Below are 23121 nucleotides of genomic sequence, written 5' to 3'. Positions count from 1 at the left end.
GGCCAAGGGCTTGACTCTGGCCACGGCCTCCTGGAGCACGAGATGAGCCAAGGAAAACAAGAGTCTGTGCGGAATGGGTGTCCTCAGTACACCTTGGCCTGAACTGCTGGGCCTTGTTTAGTTTGACTTCCACTCTCAAAGCTGGAGTGGTGAGATTCATGCTTCTGTCATCATTTTAACAGCAGAACATTGAATTCAGATGTGATGCATTAAAGCCAGGGCCCATTTCCAATGTAAGTAACCATGAACCAGCCACTGGGGTGATGATGCTCAGCTCCTGCACAAACAATGGAAACTGGAGGGCAAATTTAAGCGTGGGGATGGGGATTTGCTGGTTGTGGATGCCACAGAAGGCTTGATGGGACAGAATCCACAGCAGACAACTACAATCTTCACGCTGCCTTGAGGTGTGCAGTGTGAGCAGGAACCGTTTGTCCCAAGCCTTGTATTCAGCTGGACTAAACTCCTGAGTGCAAGGCTTGTACTTTGCTGTAAATCCAGTTTGCCACATCACCTAAGGACAGCAAGTCTTATTTTTACTTTTTAATCGGCTTTTTATACAGTCTGCAGGAAACGTAGCCACCAAAATTAGGTTTTAGTTACCTCTTGAATGGTATGGTACAGTTTCACCTTGGCAATATCAGTAATCAGTAATATTTTGAAGTTATTTTGTCTGTGGTAAATTGTACATGGTTTTGGTCAACTCAACAGTTAAGCTACTTGACCACCTTTGATGTTAAAATGTGAATAGCAGATGTCCTTGTGTTTCAGAGGAAGCTTTTGAAGTGTTCACAAGCTTGGTCATATCCTGGCTTACAAACTGATGGCAGAGGGAACCTCTCAGTGCTTGGAAAGGAAGGTCTGGGGAGAACCATTACTTTGAAACCAGTTTGGCCTCTTAGCTGCAAATGGGGTACTTCTTGAGTGCTGATGGAATGATTAACTTGGTGGCCAGGAACAGGCCAAAGGAACAGCTCTTGGAATGTGTCATGGTAGAGCTGAGCTTGGAGCTGGGCTAAGAGTCCAGAAATAGATGTTCTCTGCTGCCGCTTCCTACCAATGAGATATTGTTACCCTGCATCCCTCACAGATGGGCTTTTTGTTGCCTTTGCCAGAACTTTCTGGAAAAACTCATAATTGATTTATATATGCACATGTATTAACTTTTATCCTGAGAGGATGAGATCAATTCTTAGCCAGCTCCATGCATGTAGGATGGTAATTTTGTCCTGGAAACTTAAGAGAGAATTAAAACTGAAGTGACATGTTCATGTTGGGCACTTGATTAGATCATGGCTGAAGAAGTCCTTTTGTGTGGCATAATACTTGTCCTTTTTCCCAGTGAAGGTTTGTTCTAATTTTTGGGAATGTTGTTCTACATAAATACACAGAGAGTGCAGCCATCCTTGTTTTGACTCCAAAGTGCATTACAGAAGAACTTTTTGGGGGAACTGGAAGGACAAAGCTGATTTGAATCTTTTTTTTCCCCTTGCTCATGTCCTGCAATGTCAGGTAGAGCAGTTGAACAGTTGCCTAAACAAGGGGGCTCTTCCAAACCCTGTTTTGGATGCAGCTCAGGAGAGCTCAGAGTTGAAGCACCACAGGCCAGGATGGAGGAAGTAACTCCCAGCTCACATCCCAACACTGGCAGGATTCACTCAGAACAAGGACTGAGGTGGAATTTGGGTAGGGAAAGATGGGTTGGGATGTTACACTCCCTCTGCATGCCACGGTTAGAAATGAAGGAAGGACAGCATACACTGCCTCAATTTATAGCATAGGGAGCAAGGCTTGCAGGGAAATGAACTGTGTCAGCAGCTTTTCCATTCCCTTCTCCAGGGGCTGCAGGTAACTCCCACCATCTGATTCAAGCCAGATGCCTGGCAGGGGATTTTCCCTGACAGACCTGGGTGTCCTGTCCTCTTTGTGTACTTTGGAATTACTTGTGTCATTTGCCAGGGCACCGAATGGCTTTGGCTGAACTCTGAGGTTCCATTTTTCTTTAAGGTAGGAGCAGCTGTGTGATCCTGTTTCATTTTATGCAAAGGAGATGCAGGCTGCCCGTTTTCTGGCAAACAGTCAAAACTGCACTTTGCTGGATGGACTTCTGGACCCCCCCCTTGAAAGCAAGACCAACAGGTGCCTTTCTGAGATGTCCTTGTGCACAAAGAACCTGCGTGTTTCCTGAGCCAGGATGAACACTGAGGAAGTGCAAGTTTGCTGAGGAAGAAGTTGGCTCCAAACCTATAGTTTATTTACATTTAGAGATGTGGGAAGGGGAGGATATAAAGTCACAGGGATGTGAGGCCTGAGATTTTGGATTAAAGCAACTCAGATCTGTGTTGAATTTTGAACTTTAAACACGCTCCAGTGGCGGAAAAACGTTCTGCAGAGCTGGATGAAGGCTGGGCTGTGCAAACAGAGCAATCCCTGCGTGCTGAGGGATGTTCCCTGGGATCTGTTGCTGCTCAGTGAAATGCCAGCAGAGCCTTTCTGCCATTTATCATCCCAGGGAAATCCCTGTGCTCAGCAATTGGTAGCGTCATCGATTTCCATCAAGTCCAGCTTTCATGTCAAGGCCCATCCCACCCACTTCCAGATGTTGTAACAGGAAGTGTTTTTTTCACCGGTGGGATCTACTCGTGATCCTTGAGCTCCCCCTCAGCAGCTGTCCAGTGCACTGAGCAGGATTTTGGGATGCAGAGGATGTACTGACCAGGGATTGCCTGGGGAGTTATTTCTGCTTCCCTTTTCTGTCGTGAGAGTGGTGAGGCCCTGGCACAGGGTGCCCAGAGAAGCTGTGGCTGCCCCAGCCCTGGAAGTGCCCCAAGGCCAGGTTGGATGGGGCTTGGAGCAACCTGGGCTAGTGGAAGGTGTCCCTGCCCGTGGCAGGGGGGGGGACTGGATGGGCTTTAAGGTCCCTTATGGATTTCAGATTGGTTCAGTTATATGATAGTTTAGAAAAAGAGGGAGTAGAAGAGTTGAGCATGTCTGGACTGGTGGCATGTGGAGGGTATGTAGCATCCCCAGGTTTGCTCCTGTACAGTTTGGTACAGGATATGGGATATCTTTGGTTACACTGGTGAGAATAAATCTACATGAAAGGATGAGGTCAGTTCTCAGCTGGTTCCTACAGCACTGCTTCCCTCAGAGCTTACAACCCTCATTTGTCTGCTTACAGTTTGAAATAAATGCTGGAGAGAGAGGCCAAACTTTGCCTTGCTGATATCCAAATAATTCCACATATTTTCCACCTGGAGACTTCAGTCTGCCCATTGCCTGTGGCTTTGGGAGCTTTTGGCTCAAATGGCTGTTTGTGTTTCATTAAAGGGATTTTCACATTGCTCTGTGGCCAGAACAGCTGTGGATGTTGTTGGTTCTTCGGTGCAAAATGGCTGATGAGCTCCCTTCTATCTTCCTGGTATTTTGGGGCACTTTCGTGATGGAACAAAATGTTTCTCCAACTAAAGTTCTCTCTTTGTATTACTTCTCCAAGTACTGTTTACTGAAAGCCCAGAAAACTGTTTTATTTGATGCAGGAAACATCCAAAATGACCAACCAGCCATCGAGAGCTCAGTATCCCCAGCAGAGTGAGCTTCCCTGTGAATCACAGTGGGAGCAGATGGCTGGGAAGGGAGGCAGGGAAGCCAACAGTGGATCTCCAGTGGGAGAGCAGCAACTGAGCCATGTCTGTGGGACTTGGCTCATCCTGGTTTTTGGCTGAGCTCAGCGGGCAGATGGGGAGTGACAGTGGGAAGATGAGCTGCTTGTTAACGTTAACCTACAGAGGGGAATTTCCCCTTGAAGCAAATTAACCCCTTTATTTAAGCAGCCACTGGAAGGAACCTCTAAAAATCCCACCAACTCAGCAAAACCTGACTTTGTGTAGGACAAGGCTGATCCTGCCTCTGCACTCCATTTAGCAGCCTCCTGTAACATCTGGCCTTTGAGAGCACATGAAAATGTTTTCCTTCTGGCAGCAGTTTTTATGGAGATGTAATAATATACGTTTTGCAAAAAAAAATAATTCTGTTTTCAGATTCTGCTTCTTGCCATGGAGCTTGGCCTTTCCAGGTGTGGAGGAGGCACATTAGGGAGCCCATGGAAGGAACTGACGCACTGCCAGCTCCTGACTGCCCCAGATTTGGGCAGTTTGCTGGTAGTTCCCAAACTCACCATGACATGTACATGTGTGTTTGTGTAGTTATGTTCCTCCTCCACTTCAACTGGATCCATTCTCCGGGCAGTGTCTCCATGCCATGTAAACAATCTGACTGCAGTCTACAGGCAAAATTAAACATCCTCATGCTCTTTCTCCCCCTCTTGCAGGTTATCTCTTGCCTCTGGGTTTCCAGCTCAATTACACGCTTCCCCAAGCCTGTTACAGACTTGGCTGATTAGAAGAAACCTGTAACTGACCCAGATTTTTAAACTCTACCCTGAGGGAGGGATAGGAACAGATGGATAAGAGAATTCATTGGGATTAGTAAAACCCTTTGAAGACTGTTCTTCCCACTACATTTTTCTCCCGGTTTTGTTTCCGTGCCGTCTCAGCAACACCTTGTGTCAGTTGAGGTTTCTGGGACTGGTGTTCGTTGTTCAGCAGCTTGTCCATGTCTTAGCCACGGTTTTCACCTCAAGAACTGGAGAAGATGGTCTTTTCCTTAGCACAAGTCAGGGATGGCTTCTGAGTGGGCATCCTGTGGGACAAAGTCAGATGAAATCAAGTGAGTGGTGCAGTTCCAGCTCCCATTTTTTGATCTTAGGGATGAAAAATTGTTCATGGACCTGTCTCCTATTCAGGTACTGCACTAAGAGCACTGATGTCATTATACACTTGAGTTTATCCAGCTCTGAATTTCTACTGCAAAGAGCACAATTTCTACTGCAAAGAGCAATAAAGAAACTGCTTCTTTCCCTCCCCCCATACTTACTTTGTACTTCCTTCCTCTTAATAATCAGGTACATGTTCATGCAACTTTTTGTCTAAAAAGAAAAAAAAGAGATACAAACAGTCAAATTTCTCTTTCCACATTATTTCAGTAGTTTAAATCATCACCACCTTTGCAGGTTTTTGTGAGTTTTGTATTCCCTGCACTTTCCCTCTCTACTGGAAGGGAAATAATGCCTGAGGTGTCTTTTGCCAGGAGATCCTGAGAGTGGAGGATGTGCCCCAGGTGTGGTTGGAGGTGGTGTTTGAGATGAAGATGAAAAGAAAAGGCTGTTTTTGAGGGAGAGTTCATAGCTGGTCCACTGCCAGCACCATCCTCGTGTGCAGCCCCTCAGCACCAGCCTTTAATACCCTCCGTGCTGCAGAGCTTCTTGTGCTACATGTTCCCTCTGTAGATCTCCTGCAGCCCCTCAGTAGGATGGAGTGACCAGGGTTTTATTTTCATCCATGGTTTTTATTACACTGCGTTTCTGTTACCAACCTGTGCCTGTGTCGAGTGCTGGGAGTGTCTCAGCATGATCCTGGGCTGTTTGCACAATAAAAGAGTTTTTGAGACCCACTTTCTCCCACCCCTCCTGGATGTTGCCACACGCTCCCCTCAGGTTTCCATGTTTTTGATGGCTCAGTGTGTTTTTTTCCAGATGGAGAAGGATGAGACTGTGAGTGACTCCTCGCCCCACATAGCCAACATCGGGCGCTTGGTAGAGGTGAGTGCTGGGAACAGCAGCTCCAACCTGCTGCAGGTTCTTTGGGCCAAATTTGGCCACATACATGAAAATTTTGTTGTTTATTATTTTACAAACAAATTATTTATTCCTGTTGTGGCTGTGGCTTGGTGTGTGATGGCTCTGTGCTCCTCCCAGCATCACTTCCAGCCATTTGGTGATACAAAACCACCACTCTGCCCTTTGGTTCCTGCTCAGCACAGCAATAATCGTCCTGGAAAATAAGTTCCTAACCTGAGAGCTAATTAATAAATTCCTACCCCCATGCTTGCTTTTGCAGTCACTTTTTGAAGAATTATTTCAAGTTAGGTTGTTACACACAACTCTCCTTGAGCTGAAAGTTCAGTGTGTATCAAGTGCTTGTTAAATCCCCTGGAACTGGGTTTAGCTGCCAGTCCTCTAAGCTCAGCACAAGGGGTGAAGCTGCTCAGAAGGTGCAGCACTGTTTTGCTGTTTCGTTATACTGTCCTGTATGGAGAGTTCCTAGTTCCCTTGATTTTCATAGCCACTATGGCCAGAGAGGAGGAAATTCTCTACTAAAATAGACTATAATGCATTTTTATGTGAACTGGGAAATTAAAGAAAGGCAGCTGCTTCTTTTTTGATCCCTTTTCTAAGTTTTTCGCTTGAGTGAAAGAAACCTAATGAAAAAATACTGTGTAGTTCTCTTTCTCAAAACTCTCTGTCATGCAGCTTTAAAGAACAAGTCAAAAATTCAAAGTGATCCCTAAGCACAAAACTATTGACTGTTGGTTATCCCCAGTGACTGACTTGGTACTCTGAGCCCATTCAATGCCCCAGGAAATTGCAGGGGAAGGTTGAGGTGAGATGCATTTTCCTTTTGTGCAGAACGTGGATAGCTGGAGAGAAACTGCCCTCTCGTGGTCCAGAGAAAGATCCCACGGCCTGGAGTGGTTAACTGGGAGGAGAGAGTGGGAAAAAAGCCTTTATTTCTTTGGTTAGAGCAGAGAGATGGGGTCAGAGTGTGTTTGGTGAGGATCTAAATAATAGGAATACACCAGGTTGGGCCTGTCTGATGGGTGTAGTGTAAGTGCTGCACCATTCCTGAAAACTGATCGGATTTCATACCCTTTTGCAGGACATGGAAAACAAAATCAGAAGTACACTGAATGAGATTTATTTTGGAAAAACAAAGGACATCGTTAATGGGCTGAGGTAAGGAAACTCCAACTGGGAGTGGGACCCCCTTCCCATCCCTGTGATGCCACCCCTAGCCTTGATTTGCTTTTGTTTCCCCTCCCTGAGCTTTGGAACATTATTTGTTGCGTGAAGTTCAGAGAACACTTCTACTGTAGAAATCTGAAGCAGTGTTTTAATCCCTTGTTCCCCCACCAGGAGGAAAATAGCCCAGCTAACAACACTTGTATTTCAGGATTATTTTTAATTAGAGGGTTTATTCTTCACAGTCCTGGAAGTTGTACTTGAATTCTGACTTCTCTTTCTGCTATTCTTTAAAACAGTCCCAGAATTAAGTTATGATGTGAGTGGTTTGTGGTATTTAGACTTTGGTTTAAATTCTGTCTTTTCTCTCAACACCACTGGTCAAAATACAGTGTACTGGAAGAGATTAAAGGAATAAATCTCCTGTGCCTTTCTATAGGGAAACTGTGCTGTACTTTTCAACCCCTGCCCATCCCTGGACAGGAATTTGACATACGAATCCCAGGCTGGTAGTTCTGCTCCTAGAGGGAAGCACAAAACAGATGCCAAATTATTTCGTTTTAAGTGCAGAGAGATTTTCCAGCACAGTGTGATAATATGGAATAAACAGCACAAATAAGTGTTCTGATGTTCTCTCACAGCCTGGCATGTGGAAGAAGATAGAAAAAAGGTGCTAATTGTTTGTGCTGCACCATGGGCAGGGGGAGTTGCAGTATCTGCGAGAGCAGCTGGTCTGGGTCCTGTCCCAAACCCCAGCCTTCATCACAGACCTGTTTCCCTTTGTGCTGTGCAGGGTTTAGCCAGGAAACATTTATTAACAGTCGAGGAAATATGTAATAGAGTCATTTTCCGTGTGAGCGTTGCCTTCAGCTGCTGCATTGACTCCCTGCTGTGTCTCCCATCCCTCAGTGAGTCCTGGCACTGTGGGCAGCGCTGAGATCTGCTCAGGATTGGTAACACACGGAGCGTCGGCTCCAGCCTTCCCCTGCTCCTCCTAACCTGTGTTTTTACACTCCTTCCCTGGCGGTTTCCAGAATCCCGGATCTGTGTGCCTGAGTTCTTCTGACTGTTCTTTTCCCTGTTTGCTCCCTGGTTTCTGACTGCTCTCTGTAGATCTATCGATGCTATTCCTGACAACCAAAAGTATAAGCAGTTGCAGAGGGAACTTTCTCAAGTGTTGACCCAGCGCCAGATCTACATCCAGCCTGATAACTAAACCAATCCAGGTACCCCTCGCTGCCTGTGAGGTGTGAGAGCAGCACTAAACCAGGACTCACCCCGCCCAGCCCTGCATGGTAACGGGACAGAACTAACCCCTAATCCCGCAGACTGAGCAGCGACGTCGGAGCCGGGTTCCACCCACGGGTTGTTTCCTAATATGGGCAACTAAGCACTGGGATTTCCATTTCAAATGTCAGGTCCCCCCATCTGAAGCCTCGCGCTCGGAATTGTGGCAGGATTTACCACTTTGCACTCTGGCTTGGGAGCAGGAAAGTAGCACGTGGTACCTGGAGCGGTGTTGGATTGGGCTGATTTGATCCAGAAGCCTTGGGAATCTGTCCCTTGGGCACCAGCAGTTTTTTACAGCTCTGTACACCACTTCCAGGATGGAACTCCCTGTAATCTTAATGTCCTCCCTGCAGAATGAAATCTTGGGAGTCTCACAGTTTGGGAAAAAACCCAACTGGTACTTCCCATGAGTTCAGAGCTCACATGCACATCCCACATCCCCTGTTTGCCGGGTGGATCTTGAATTTCCTTGGAGCTTGAAACCCAGTCCTGCTCAAGCTCACTCAAACATCCCAGCCTCCACTTGCTTGTGCTCTGCACGGCCTCCGAAGGGGTTTGTTCCTCTGCTCTCCTTTGCTCTGGAGCTCTGAGTGTCGAGGATGCACAGCAGTGACTAACCCTGGGCCACTTTAACCTCCCACTCCACCTCTAATGGATTACAGATGTTGTTTTAAACCCATTAAGCTGACGAAGGGGAAAACTCACTATTTGTTGATAATGGCCAAGAACCACTTCTTCAGCCTGTGACAAATGCAAATATCAAATGTATGTGTTTTTATTAAAGCAGCAGAAGTCTCCAGAGACAAGAGAATGGAAATACTGTTATAAAAATGGTAGGAAAATATCCACCATAAAGAGCAGTCTTGTTTACAGGAGACAGCATCCAGGGAAAATAAGGCTTTGAATCATATAATCCCAGGCTGGTTTGGATTGGAAGGGCCCTTAAAGCTCATCCAGTTCCATCCTCCTGCCATGGGCAGAGACACTTTCCACTATCCCAGGTACTGAGTACTGAAAAGGCTGTGAAATATGGTTTGGGTGAGGAAATATCTTACCAAACTGGATTCTTACCACTTCTCCATGGTAGCAACTCTGGAAAAGTCTGGTCTTATCATTCTTATCATGGTCACATTTAAGAGGGTCTTTTCTAAAAGTGGAAAATTCTTGTTGTCCCATTGGAATCAGTGGTTCCCCTACAGCCATCTCACAGGGCACTGATCCGAGGGACTGCTGAAAGATGGAGCTTTTCCTCTGTACTTCTATCCAAAGGGAACCTCTGCAATAATCCTGTGACAGTATCTCTGTTCTTCTTCAGCTGCTTTGATCACTCATTACTTAGAGAAGGTACAAAAGAAGGCAAATTTGAACCCAGAACCTCTGGCTGCTTTTCCCACCAGTGCAAACACCGAGGGGAGTTTTGAGGCGGCCGCTCGACCCTGGGTGAACAGTCTGCAGGATGGGCAGGGGACTCCCCCTGCCTTTCCCTTCTCCTTGGGTGGAGGCTGGATTTTCTCTGGACTTTTGGAGAGCAGGAGCACTAACCCCCTTTGCCGGTGGGATGCTGGGGTTCTTCTGTAACATAAAATGTTGGAAATCTCCCTCCAGCAGCTGGAGCTGCCGGGGAAGCCTTTGGTGCCATCCTTGCTGGAGTGAGTTTTGCTTTAATGTCCTCACCCAGGTGTTCATTGCCTTCTGCTTCCTGTGGTCCAACAGGCAGAGCTGAGTGTTCCCTCTGGGCCTGGGCTGAGGTGCTTCTCCTCCCTCTTGCCTCCATGCCTGGACTGTCCCCAACCCCTCCCCTCCATTCAGCACCTCTGACACGCCTTTCCTTCTTCCTCACAGGTCTGTGCAGACTTTTGCAGACAAATCAAAACAAGAAGCTCTTAAAAACGACCTGGTGGAGGCTTTGAAGAGAAAGCAGCAAAGTTAAAATCCTCTCCGTGCTAACCAGACATGCCATGCACTCATTAGATTCCTTTGGTAGAGAACTCATCCCCCTGCCCTTTTCTGTTCCGTCACATCACGATTTGCATCCAATACTCTCCATGCAACGCCATCTTCTCCCCATGAATAAAGCTGTACAAACTTTTTCAGTCTCTGAGGCCTACTTTGCACCACATTTTACTATCAAGACCTTAGGCTATGTTTCTGTAGAAGTCCATGTATTATTTTTTTCTCCCCCACCTGTCTCCCACCCTCCCCCGTTTATATGCATCACCACGGATCATTGTTTGTCTTTTCCTCCCTCACCCCCCTCCTGCCTTTTGTTACATTGGTGTAAAAAATGTAAAACAAAAATTTATTAAATACTGTGGTGTGTGAAAGAGGAAGAACTGGAAAAAAAAAAAAAGAAAAATAATCTATTCCACGTATGTTTGGGGGCTGGGCACAAGGGCTGGCTGGTGGGAGGGAGGGAGGAGAGGGTGTTCCTTGGGATTGTACGATACTGACTCACCCAGATGTGCAGGAGATGGTGATTTGGAGACCTGCTGAAAATTTCTTCTTTCTTTTCTGGTTCCAAGGCGCTTTTCTGTCAATTTTTATGGAATGCAAAAGGGGTTTTTGTTTTGATTTTTTGGTTTTTTTTGTAAAGCTTAAATTGAATCTACATCTGATACTTGAGCCTCCATACTAAAAAATGGGAAAAAAAAAAAGAAAAAAAAAGACTAAAACAATAAAAATAAAAAAAATCCCAGGAAGAAGTGTCTGTGGTTGGTGTCCTTGTTTCTCTTGCTTTCCTTGCAGGGTTATTTGTTTTTTGTCTCATATCCAGATGAGCTGAATTGTATTTGTTTTGAAGAGGGTGTGATGTCCCACTGCTCTTCAAGGGCCTGCTGCCCTTCCAGGGTGCTGGGATTGAGGCTCCAGGCATCCAGCAATGTGGAACAGGTGTATTTAGAGGTGTGTTAAATACAGGCTGGGGTGTCAGTGTGTCCAGCAGGGCAGTGGCAGAGGAGCAGCATTTGATAGGTTGGGGTAGATGGTTCCACCCATCAGTGCTGACCCAAAAGCTCCTGTGCTTGGTCCTTGTGTCATCTGTGAACCTCACCCAGAGTCTCCTCTTGAACCTGTTGGTGGGCAGAGGGACCTTGCACAGCTCTGGTTTCACTGCTCCAAACCTAATCCTGGGCAAACTGGGAAAGGAAATAAATACCTGCTGGGCTCTTCCTGTCCATGGCCATTGAAATTACCCTTTGGGTGAACCTCTGCAAATGGACACTGCTGGCATTAACATTGATTAATGTGCTCTGATTTTGGCTGACATGACCTGTTTCACCCCCATACCCCGCAGGTGATCAGTGTTTACCTGGGGCTTGTGGTCCATAATGGAGCTCCTTGTGGGACACAGGCTGGGGAAGGCAATACCTGTCTGCCTCAAAGCTGGGATCCCCCAGAGAAACACATTGAGATTTGGTCATTTCCTCTTGGTTCTGTCCAAGGAAAAACCTTTTTTGAAGCTGGAGATGAGTTTGTGTGAATTCTTAAACCCAGGAGGGGGAAGGCTGGTGTGTTGAGGTCTTCATTTACCTTCTCACTCTGGGATATGTGTTTTCTGCCTTTCTGGTTTAATATGTACCTCTGCAAAATCTTAACTTGCAGGAACAGGGCTGCAGTAGTGACTTGGAGGGATGAAAACCTCAGGGAAAGTGTCAGTGGCAGGAATTTGCACCCACCGCCTGAGATGGCAGCAGGTGTGGAACCTCCCTTTGCCAAACAGCTGCTCACCCTGCTCCATCCTCTGTAGCCCAAGTAAGAGTAAACCCACTTGTACTCAACTTGTGCTTTGGATCCACCTATGGGGACAAATTATATTTTATATGTATAATTTTTCCTCCCTATGTTGGAGGTTCTTTGTCCAGCTTTAAGAAAAGCCCTTGGTTAGCCAGGATGTGGCAATTTTAAATGGTGGAGATGAGGGATTTGCTCATAGTATGGATTAGAACTGGATAGGAATTGTTTTTCTACAACTCCTAGGGAACGACAGGAGAGGAAATCCTGCTGGCTCGAGGATGAGCTGAGCAGCCCCTTCACCTGAGAACCTGGAGGGGCAGAATCATGAATTGATTTGTTTCAAAGGGCTCACAGAGACCGAAAAATATTTTTTCTTTCCGAAATGAATGGGTCAGTCCCAAATACTGGCCCAGCTTGTGCTTTAATTGACCTGCTGGTGCAGGTCGATTGGGTACTGAGGACTTTGACTCCTGTTTCCAGGCTGAGCTGTGTAATTGAGGAGCTGTGGCTTGGGAGTCCTCACTGTGAGGATAAACAAGCAAGGAGGGCAACTTCCTGGGAAAGACAAATGTCATGGGCCTGGCAGAGGAATCATAAATTAATGATAGTAGAGTACAACACTGGGTATCAGAGGGGAAAAGGGAAGCAAAAGGAAGAGCTGATAGTGATTGCAGGGAAAGGACAGCTCTTGTTCTCACAAGGACAAGCTGTGTTAGTTTTTCCTGAAGGCCTTACAGGCTTTGTTTGGTTTTCCTCTTGCTTTCCTGGTGAGACTGAGCTGCTCATCCCTAGCTCAGCACACGGGAGGGAACCTGGAGTGCTGGGCTGATCCATTGTGTGGCTCCACCTCCGTGCTCTTCTCCCGGGGACACGGCTTTTCCCAAACCACCCCTGGTTCCAGTCCCTCTGTGATCAGGGAGCCACTGTACTGATGTGCAGGGCCCCAAGAGGGGCATAAATTCATCAGTGTTGGGGATAAACTCATCAAGTTGGGGATAAATTCATCAACAAGAGAGGGCAGGACTGAAAAGCAGAGGAAGCAGAGAGGCAGCTCTTCTGCTGGGTAACAGAGAGAGCAACTTCCCTAAGGACTCCATGTAATTAAAACATGGGTGAGGCAAAAAAGTGAGAAGTCAGAGAACTGGGACTGTGAAAGTCTTTAAGAAAGAGGCAGGAGCTGCCAGGTAAACTGGCAAAATGAAACCAAAGGAGGCACGTGGGGAAGGACGTGGTTTATAGCTGTGCTAATTAAAATAGGTGTCCAAGGAACGAACACTTTGGTTGTGCTGCTCCTTGGATCCAGGCACTGTGTGTCTTCCAGAAGCTCAGGGGTGGAGTTGTGAGGCCCACAGTGCTGCTGTGTCTGTGGCAGGTCCGTCATCCCTGTCCCCTCCCCACTCAGGCTCCTCCCATGTTTGCCAGCACCAAGGAAGCTCCAGATCTCCCTTGAGAGACGCAGCAGTGCCCAGGCTCAGCTGTGGGGCATCAGAGCAGGAAAGAGCAACTGAGGTATCAAATAATTCCCTTTTATCCCAATAGTATTGGTATCAAAGAGGCACAAGTTCAAACAGCAGCATCCTCTGCCACTGTTGTTGCAGCACAAGTCACCCACTGGCTCAGGTCCTCTTCTCCCAAGAGCCACCGGGGGGGGCTGGTTTGCCCGGTGTTTAAGCACTTTCTTCATCTGCATCCTCCTCCTCTCGCTCCAGGCAGGTCCCTTGGTCAGCTCTCCAGGCTGTCACCCTGCTCTCCAAGAAGAGCATCCCTCTCCTCGTGGGTACTGGCTCTTCCCTTCCGATAGGCAAGGAACTGGAAGGAGATCTGAGGAGAGGTTAAGGCTCTTCACGCACACAAGGGAGGATCTGTGTCCTAAACTGGGTCTCACCACCTCCACAAAGGGTGTTTGTGCCAGCAGAGGTGGAAACAGGGCAATGCAAACAAAGGGTTGAAGCATTTCAGCTGTTGCAACACCACAAATTACTCACCTGCACTTGGGTGAGCAATCCCTGAGTAGCGTCAACCCACCCTTCTCCTGCCTAACCCTGCCTGTTCCAGGGCAGGATCACTCCCTGCAAAGTCTTACCAGTGGGGTGCGATTCCAGAGGGAAGTTTTGGCAGGGGAAGGATACAACTACGTCGAGAGATAGGACCCCCAGGCTGCCCACCAGCCAGGGCAGGTGGTGCAGGACATAGTCACCTTCACCTTGGCCTGGCTCAGGGTTCTTCAGGAGGACACTGAGGCCATAGAGAGAGTTCCCCAACATCACCAGGGCAAAGAGGGAGTAGGAGATCCCAGTGGTGGATTTCCTCTTGTACTGGGAATAGCGGGCACAAGAAGAGCAGCTTGGGTGCAGCTCTCCTAAATAAAGTGGTATTAATCATCCTCTCCCCGAAAAAAGAGAAGAAAAAAGGTGGTGACTCAATGCCAAGAGCCCTTTACTTCCCCTTTTACTTGTAAATAAGACAAAATGAAAGCCACACCCTCGAAATATTGGTAGGTTAAAGGGAAGGGAGAAAAATAAATTGGGTTTTGGACCAGAAATACAGAAAAATAGTCCCTTATGAAATCATCAGAGACACAGTCCTGGGACTTCTGAGCAAAGAGGAGAAAGAAGATCCCAGCAACCCCCTTGGTCAGGGCCCAGGGGGTGCCCAGGGCCGGGCACTCACGTTGGTGTAGATCTGGGGCAGTCGGGAGCACAGGTACAGCACGGAGGACACGGAGCCGATGGTGAATCCAATGATCTCACTCCTAGTGAAAGGCTGCAAGGAAAGGGGGAGCCAGGAGCAGCTCAGCATTCACACCGTGGCCCCCAAACCCAGCCTCTGATCTCCCCAGCTCTCCCTCATCTGATAGGTCCTGTGTTAATTATAACTGATAATTATATTTCATTTTACTATAGGAAAATATGTAGTCTAGTTCAAACTCTTATAATGGGAATTGGGTTTATTTTCATTGTTTGGAGAGGTCCTTCACTATTGCCAGTGCAAAACTCTTCTGCAAACCTCCTTTTACTGAAGCCAATTGAGTTACTTTGCTACACTTGCTTGCTGGCTGGCTTTTCAATTATGTATATATGTGCATAACTGGAAAAAAGAATAAAAGGGGGAAAGTCTCTCAAATTTCCTGAAAACAGTCACTCTTTATGGCTGTGGTTTAATGTGAATGAACGTGGTTTAAATATCACATTTTTTAGAGAATGTCCATCCTATGCAGCTCCCTGAAATAATATCTATTCACAAACAGAGATGTCGTAAATGCTGCTGAATCTTGAGCAGGCCTTGAAATGTCTGAAATCCTGCAGCAGACTATCCCTGAATTTTGGAGCAATCTTTTAAGGCCTCTTTCCAGTGTCACCTTCCGAGACTGTAACACTCTGGAGAACAATTTGCTCCTGAAACAGGAACAGAGAAGCCCCCAACCCCAAAATATGTGGTGGGGTACAAGGTATTTTTTGGGACTACTGTGTGGGATCACACCATCCAGCAGGACATGCCCACCCAGATCTTCTGTATCCCATCAACCCAGATTTAGGAATTGGCTCACCTTTGATCCAGGATCATCCATGTGAACTGACAGCAGCGACCTCCCTTGAAAGGTCCCTGGACCCTCTGCCGAGGTGCCGCTGCCCAGGAGGGACAGGGCTGACACTGTTCCCATGGAGAGGAACACAAAGGCTGCATTGATTGGGGCGGTGACTGCAGGGAGTCAAGGAGAGCCTGGTTAGGGAGAATCCCATCAACCCCCAACAGCCTCGGGGGTGCCAGGACCCTCTCAGGGTAAAGAACCTCCAAGCTGTGCCTTATCTCTGCAGCACTGAGGGACAGGGACATGGCTGTGGGTGATTTATCTCCAGTGATGTGGCCAATTCGTACATTATCAGGCAGGAAACTGCTCCTATCTCGGTTTCTTTGGGTTTAGGCTCTTAAAAATCATCCCCTCTAGAAGATTTCACTGTCTTAACTCACAACAGCCACACTCAAATCCCTGTCAGAGCAAGCCCTGCTTCAGCTTATTTATTATTATTAATTTATTATTATTCAGTAATTATATTCAATAAACAGACTCTCCAGCATAACAAAACTATGTAGTTGATAGGCTAAATATCAATTGGTTTAATAAGTTTATGTGTCTTTAATAAGTTAAAGTCATCCTGGTCCCAAGGTACCTGTTTGGAGTTCACAAAGCTGCAATGCTGAAAAATGGATTTACTCTGTTTTCTCTGGCTGTTTGAACCTTTCAAGAACTGATAAGGTTCCCTTTTCACTCCAGTCAAACAGGGAGGAACTTCCCCACCATGTCAGTGCTGGAGTTCTGACCCCAAGACAATCAGAAAACTTCCCCCTTTCCCTTGCAGCCCTGGCCTGCGTCAGGAGTTCTGTAGTTTCCAGCTCTGAGGTGGAGTCATCACCTCCCTGTGGGTAAAGAATTTATTTCTGTACCCAGTGCGACTCACAGGGGAGTTATTTTCAGCCTGGACACCATGGGGAGGTTTGCAGGGTCTGCAGAAGCCCCAGGCACAGCCTGTAGCTATTTGTTGGCTTTGGCTTTCCTGGGGGTTCAAATTATCCAAGTTAAAAACTCCAGCAACCATCTAATAGCTGTATCTGCAAAGCATCTCTGCCCCTGGAATCTCCCTGGGGATTCCCTCCCCTCCACAGACAAGGACAAGCCCCCCCTCGTGCCCCAACTCACATCTTGCACCCCTGTTCTTCACCCTGTAGTAGCAGTAGAGCGAAAGCATCACCAGGTCGGCCAGCACGTAGTAAACGGCCGTGTAAACCTGCGGGGAGGGGACATGGGGACACCTGCAGGGAGGGCCAGGGGGTGGCTGGGATGGGGGGGACAACAGCCCTGGGAGAGAGGGGAGCATCCCCGAGGGGAAAAGAGGGAACAATCCCAGGGGGTGAAAAAGGGAACATCCCTGGGAGAGAAGGGAGTAACCCCAGAGGGGAAGGAGGGAACAACCCCATGGGAGAAGAAGGAAACAACCCTAGGCAGGGAGAAGGGAGCAATTCTGGAGGGAAGCAGGGAGCATCCTTGAGGGTAAAAGAGGGAGCAACCTTGAGGAGAGAGAAGGGAGTAACCCCAGGGGGAAGAAGGGAGCAACCCCAGGGAGGAAAGAGAGAACGTCCCTGATGGGAGAAGGGAACAACCCGAGGAGGGAAGAAGGGAGCATCCTGGGTTGTTTGGGTCTCTGGTTCCCAGGACTGGATTAAGCAGCTCCCAGCCCATCCCTCCTCCCTGGAGTTCGGGGTGTCTGGGAGCCAGCCCAGCCCCAGGGGTTTGGTACCTGCAGGGGCAGCTGATCAGCCAGGAAGGAGCCGATGAGGTTTAGGAGGTCTCCTCCCAGCCATCCCAGCAGGAAATATATGGAGAGAGCCCGGTCCATGATGCCTGTTTTGCAGGCTTGGTAAAACTGCCTGCAGAGAATTGGGCAGAGACACAAACATTGCCCCTGACTGGTTCAGCACTACCTGGGAACCATCCCCAGGGCTCCCTGTGCCCCCCTGCAAACTGGTCCCAGTCAGAACTCCTGAGACCCACTGGTGCTTGTTGGGCTCAAGCCCTGTGTCTCATGCTGCAGCAGGAGGGAGTGAGGAGAAGCCTCAGTTGCAGGATGCTCCCCTCTGGTTACAAAATAATCCAGCTGGAGCCTGACTCCCCACATCCCCCTCTGCCACACTTGTCTCAGCACTTCAAGAAGCTCAGTGTTCCTGGAAACATTCCAGGCACATGTATGACCTGCCCTGAGCACACTGCAGTTGGCTTACATGGGATATTCGAGCTGCTAAGCTCAGCAACAACAATATAGCAACCACCAAGGCTTTGGGGCTGTGCCGCCTACTCCTCTCCTCCCGCTCCTAAACTTCCCAAGCCCTGATTGCTTTTGATGGGTAGATTGAATAATTCAGGCACCTGGTGCTTGAAGGTTGACTTTTGCTGCCCATGGAAAAGGCTGGGCTAGGATTTGGGATGATACTCACGGGAAGGAGGCGGCTGCGAAGCAGAAGATGGAGACCAGCCCCAGGATAATGCTGGAGACGTCCCGGCTGTCCTGGGCACACTCGTGGAACACGTCCAGGATCCAGCGGGAGCCGTTGGGACACTCGGAGAGATTCCCAAACGGGACACCCCTCCAGCGCCGCGCAGCCATGGCCCAGGAATGTCAGTGTCCAGCAGGGAACTGGGGGAAAAAATTAATTATGCTGGAGAAAAATAGATCTGGATGAGGCACACGACTGGGGCTCCTCTGGATGCAGCTGGAAACCTGCTCGTGTTGGGAAAAAGAATCATTAGTGGATAATACACCTTTATTGGCCTTAATTTTGCATCAGGGATGAGAGGAGTGGGAAGGTTGTTGGCCTAGCAGGGTTTGGCCTCAAAGGAGAAAGAGAAGAAATAAAAGAAGAAGAAATAAAATGGGGGGAAAAAAAAGGAAAATAAAAAAAAGAAGAAAAAGAAAAGGAAATAAGAAAATAGAAGAAAATAAAAGAGAAAAAAAGGAGTGAAAAAAATGAAGAAAAAAGGAAGAAAAAGGAAAAGGAAAAGAAGAAAAAGGGGGGGGGAAAGAAAAGAAAGAAGAAAAAAGAAGTAAAAAAAGGACAAAAATAAGAAAAAATAAACAAAAAAAAAAGATGAAGGAAAAAAGGAGGGGAAAGAGGAGAAAGAAGAAGAGGGGGGATAAAAAGAAGAAGGCAAAAAAGGAAATACAAGAGAAGCAGCCGAAGTCCAGCCCGACGTGTCCCCGCAGCACCGGCACTCACCTCCCACCGACGCCGTTCGCCACTTGACTTTATTTTTCCTCGGAAAGTCGCTCTCTTTGGAAGCTGGGAAGTCTGTCTGTGCCCCCCGCTCCCCCTCACGGACCCGCCGAGTTCTCTCGGCCGTTCCTGCCCGGCACCGGCGGCTCTGCCAGGAAGTTGCCGGAATCTTTTCCCCCAAGATCCGCAGCTTTTCCGTGAAATCCGCAACGTGTTGTTTGTTTTTTTTTTTTCACAAACGTGCTGCTTTTCCACAGACGCGTTTGTTCCCGAGCCTGGTTTCTGACAAACCCGGTGGGTTTTTGCCCAAACTCGCTGTTTTTCGGCCAAACCGGCGGGTCCGGCCGCGCTCGGCGGGTCCGTGCCCCGGCACGCGCAATGGCGGTGCGGGCGATGGCGGCCATGGCGGCGGGCGGAGCGCGGCCCGCGTGGTGCTGGGCACGATGGAGATGGGCCGGCGGGCAGGGCCCGAGGCGAGCGCGGAGCTGCTCCGCGCCTTTCTGCGTCGCCGCTACCGCCTCCTTGACACTGCCTTCATGTACGCGGGCGGAGAGTCCGAGCGCATCCTGGGTGCGCTGCTGGCGGGAGGCACCGAGCCCGGTACGGCGCGGGGAATGGGGGCTGTCCTGAGGGGAAGGGGCTTCCCTGAGGGGAAGGGGCTTCCTCGGGGTTCGTTACCTGAAGTCAGCGGTCTTTCCTGAGGAGAAGGGTTTTCTCTGCCAGACTTACATCGTCTTTGAGGAGAAGGGACTTACCTCGAGACTCGTGCCCTGAGGAGGGAGGTCTTCCCTGTCAGGCTGACACTGTCCCTGAGGACAAAGGACTGCCCTGGGCCTTTTCCCTAAGGAGGAGCGTCTTCCCTGAGGCGAATGGACTCCCTAAGCAAAAGGAACTTGCCTCGGGACTTATTCCTCCTGCCAGGCTGACGTTGTCCCTGAGGAGGATTTCCCCTGGGCCAGTTCCCTGAGGAGAAGGGACTCCCCGAGGGAAGGGACTTCCCCGGGGCCCATTGCCTGAGGAGAAGGCAGGGCTGACTGCCAGGCTGACTCTGTCTCTGAGGACAAGGACCTTCCTCAGAGTCCATTCTTTGAGGAGAGGGGTTTTCCCTGCTAGGCTGACTCCCTCCTTGAGGAAAAGGGACTTCTCCCAGGACCATTCCCTTAGGATAAGAGTTTTCCCTGCCAGGCTGATGCCAGGCCTGAGGGGAGGCCTTAGTGCTGACCCCCAGACCTTGAGAAGCCCTTCCCTCTCCAGGGCAGACACCCAATCATCTGGGGAAGAGTTTCCCCTGCCAGGCTGAGGTGGTTCCCGAGGAGAGGGACCTTCCCTGAAACACCTCAAACGCTTGGTTATGCCCCTTATCCCTGTTTTCCTCCCGAAGGTTGAAATTCCTTGCTCATTCCTTCTTTCTCTGCCAGTGGAAGTGGCCACCAAGGCCAACCCCTGGGATGGGAAGACGCTGAAGCCAGAGAGTGTGCGCTCCCAGCTGGACACATCCCTGGAGAGGCTGAAGAGGACAAGCGTGGAGCTCTTCTACCTCCACGCTCCTGACCACGGGACTCCCGTGGAGGAGACGCTGCGCGCCTGCAACGAGCTGCACAAAGAAGTAAAGTGGAGAGTCCAAGCCTGGACAATCCTTGATTCCCTCCTTCCCACCACTTTTTTTTAAACCAGTGTTGTGCCCACTGCAGCACTAGATTTGTACAACACTCAGAAGAGGAGACAGAGCCCAGGGCAGAGCAGAGCAGCTGCCGCTCTGTTGGGTGCTCACTTGGTGCACTTTGTCCCCAAAAGCTCTTGGAAGCCGTAGAACATCTGAACTTTGCTTCCAGCCCTGTTAACTGACTGGATTAGGATTAGTGCTGGTAATGGGTGAAGAATTCCTGAATTGCATTAATCTAACTATGCCATTTAAATTAGAGAGTGTGAAATCCAAATAAGCAGAAAATGAGAAATATTTTTGTCAGGTCTTTATAGTCTCTTGGGAAAGGTGGAGAGTAGTGAGCACTCTGGACTAAAATTTGGTGACTCCTTTTCACTGTATGCATCTTGCACTGTCTGGGTCCAAATGAACTTTTAAACACTGGAACTGAATTCTCTTTTATTCCTCTGCAGGGAAAGTTTAAAGAACTTGGTCTGTCAAACTATGCAGCATGGGAGGTGGCAGAAATCTGCACCATCTGCAAGTACAACAACTGGGTGATGCCAACTGTGTACCAGGTGAGGGGTGGTATTGCTGTGGGGAAATACCTGGGATTTGGGGTTCCCAGATCTCGGACCAACCTCTAGTGTGCCAGATATAAACAGAGAAGGAATCTGCTGCAGTTAGTCTGAGAAGTCAGAATCACTGAGGTTGGAAAAGACCCTCAAGGTCATCGAATCCACCCTGTGCCTGATCTCCACCTTGTCCCCCAGCCCAGAGCACTGAGTGCCACGGCCAGTCCTTCCTTGGACACCTCCAGGGATGGGGACTCCACCACCTTCCTGAGCAGCCCCTTCCGGTGCCTGAGCACCCTTTTCATGTCCTTTCTGGACACACATGATTGGGAAGCTGAGCGAGGTCGCTGCTCAGGAACACCTGAGTGTGTGTTCGTTGTTGGAGTCAGTGACTCCCCTACTGTGAAACTTAAATTTTTGCATTATTTGCAATCCTTCAGCGAGTCTGTTCCTAAGCAAATCATCACCTTGTGTGACCTGAAGGCTCTCTTCTGGTTAAGTCTTGTCAGGGAAGGGTGGGAAGAGGCTGGTGCTCTGCCCTGAGCTGGTGTTTGAAGCTGTGTCCCCCCCTTGGTGCAGGGTATGTACAACGCGACCACGCGCCAGGTGGAGGCTGAGCTCTTCCCCTGCCTGAGGCACTTTGGGCTGCGGTTCTACGCCTACAACCCCCTGGCAGGTACGGGGGGTACAAGGCCAGACTTTGGGACAAAACCCTGGGAAATGGGGGCTGCCCATTTAGCCCAGCCCTAAACCTGCTGCTGCCCTTTGCAGGAGGGCTCCTGACTGGCAAGTACAAGTACGAGGACAAAGACACGCACCAGCCTGCTGGGAGATTTTTTGGGAACGACTGGGCTCAGGCCTACAGGGACAGGTATGTTTTGAGCTGACAGACAAGGAATGCATTAAAAACACACTAATCATCAGCTGAGAGGAAGCAAAATTGGCCAAAGCTTGTGCAGGGATTGCATCAGCACACATGGTTGGGGCCATGGCATGTGATTGAGCTTTTGCAGGGTGGTTTTTATGCTCAGCTTCCCTACAACTTGCAGGGGAGATTGCAGAAGTCCTCAGAGGCTATAAGGAGTTGTATGAAGCTTCCTTTTGGTTAGAATATAGATGTACCACTCACTAGAGGTCTCAAGGGCAATAAGAGTGATTTCTTTTCATCCAGGTACTGGAAAAAACACAATTTTGAGGGAATTGCCCTAGTGGAAAAGGCTCTGAAAGAGGCTTATGGCTCCAACCCACCCAGCCTGGCCTCAGCTGCACTGCGCTGGCTCTACAACCACTCCAAACTGCAGGTGAGAGCTCAACCTGGCCATAACCAACAGTCTGGGCAGTGCTGCCAGGGCTGTGCACACAGACAGTGTAACTACATTTCAGTGTAGTTATCCTTTAATCTGCACATCCCGTGGAGTTGCAGTGTTCCAAAGTGAATATCGCTGTGTGGACTCTGCCGGACTGCTCGAGCAAGTCAGCTCTGTGTCCCCCGTGGTATCCTCTGTGCTTAGGATTGGAAGAAGGGGAAGATTTTAAGTCCTAATTAGTGGGGTCTTGGCTTCCCGCCCACTCAGCTTCTGTGCAAGGAGAGCACTTGCTCTTCCTTGGACTAGGAAACTAATGGTTATATTCCCCATCTCCTCCACATGTTCCTGTAGCCCATCATTAAGTAGGATTTGGCAGCTTTTGAGGAGTTGGCATGACTTGGAGATGTCCTGGCTTTCTGACCAGAACTTTGTAGTGTCAGTTGTCTAAATCCTTGAGGGGTGAACCAGGTTTCTTTTGGGATCAGCAGCACCTCATATCTCTTCCCAGGGTTCTCTTGGAGATGCAGTGATCATCGGGATGTCCAACATGGAGCAGCTAGAGCAGAACCTTAACTACAGCGAGGAGGGTCCCCTGCTCCCAGCCGTGGTGGAGGCATTTGATGCAGCCTGGAACATGAATGCCCACGACTGCCCCAACTACTTCCGTTAGGGATTGGAGCAGGGACGGAACACCGGCAGCGTGGGGGTGGAGAACAGAGCACAGGGCTCTGGAAGCACTGGAGAGGTACTGCCCACCCTGCCCTTTGAGCCATGAGCAAATGGGTTGAGATTTCTCCTGAATTAATGAAGCTTTGTAGGATCCACAACTGCTGTTGTGCTGGGCTGTGCCTTGGTCATTCCTCCCTCCCAGCCCTCCAGGTCCCCAGAGCACCTTAATTAAAGCTGCAGTTAATCAGGAAAGTGATTAATGGGGTGAAAGCCCCAGTTCTG

The 23121-nt window shown here is 48.9% G+C and overlaps 3 protein-coding genes across 4 annotated transcripts in view; 2 read left to right on the top strand and 1 right to left on the bottom strand.

Annotated features, from left to right (window-relative positions):
* The window catches only part of CAPZB (capping actin protein of muscle Z-line subunit beta), a 57358-nt gene extending 46859 nt beyond the window's left edge, over positions 1-10499 (top strand). The window contains exons 7-10 of one of the 2 annotated variants that reach the window (XM_018086305.3): positions 5594-5659; positions 6777-6853; positions 7973-8085; positions 9992-10499. In XM_018086305.3, coding sequence (XP_017941794.1) covers positions 5594-5659; positions 6777-6853; positions 7973-8075 — 246 coding nt within the window. In that variant the 3' untranslated portion in view covers positions 8076-8085; positions 9992-10499. The remainder of the gene's footprint in view (positions 1-5593; positions 5660-6776; positions 6854-7972; positions 8086-9991) is intronic. The other variant, XM_018086306.2, reaches the window with a different exon arrangement.
* Positions 10500-13391: 2892 nt separating this feature from the next.
* Positions 13392-19027, bottom strand: SLC66A1 (solute carrier family 66 member 1). The gene is made up of 8 exons (XM_008927288.4): positions 18650-19027; positions 17870-18069; positions 17176-17305; positions 16578-16665; positions 15429-15580; positions 14552-14644; positions 14011-14196; positions 13392-13702 (listed from the first exon to the last, which is right to left on the bottom strand). The coding sequence occupies exons 2-8, from the start codon at positions 18037-18039 to the stop codon at positions 13604-13606; spliced, it is 918 nt and encodes a 305-aa protein (XP_008925536.2). The 5' UTR covers positions 18040-18069; positions 18650-19027; the 3' UTR covers positions 13392-13603.
* Positions 19010-22997, top strand: AKR7A2 (aldo-keto reductase family 7 member A2). The gene is given in 8 exon segments (XM_008927302.3): positions 19010-19070; positions 19073-19246; positions 20065-20252; positions 20762-20866; positions 21443-21539; positions 21635-21734; positions 22035-22164; positions 22679-22997. Coding segments are annotated over 8 exon segments (1002 nt in total). The 5' UTR covers positions 19010-19024; the 3' UTR covers positions 22841-22997.
* Positions 22998-23121: the final 124 nt, after the last annotated feature.

Source organism: Manacus vitellinus, unplaced genomic scaffold (assembly GCF_001715985.3).
Source record: "Manacus vitellinus isolate BGI_N305 unplaced genomic scaffold, ASM171598v3 scaffold_92_pilon, whole genome shotgun sequence".
Lineage (NCBI taxonomy): Eukaryota > Metazoa > Chordata > Aves > Passeriformes > Pipridae > Manacus > Manacus vitellinus.
Note: the sequence above shows the minus strand (reverse complement) of the source record. Positions and strands in the feature narration are given on the sequence as shown.

What these genes read in the sequence shown, in the direction of transcription:
- SLC66A1 (XM_008927288.4), bottom strand. Translation starts at nt 18,039, where the DNA reads ATGGCTGCGCGGCGCTGGAGGGGTGTCCCGTTTGGGAATCTCTCCGAG. An exon ending in GAAGAACAGGGGTGCAAGAT is followed by an intron (nt 15,581 to 16,577) that starts GTGAGTTGGGGC and finishes GACTCCCTGCAG; the next exon opens with TCACCGCCCCAATCAATGCA. An exon ending in TGGATGATCCTGGATCAAAG is followed by an intron (nt 14,645 to 15,428) that starts GTGAGCCAATTC and finishes CTTTCCTTGCAG; the next exon opens with CCTTTCACTAGGAGTGAGAT.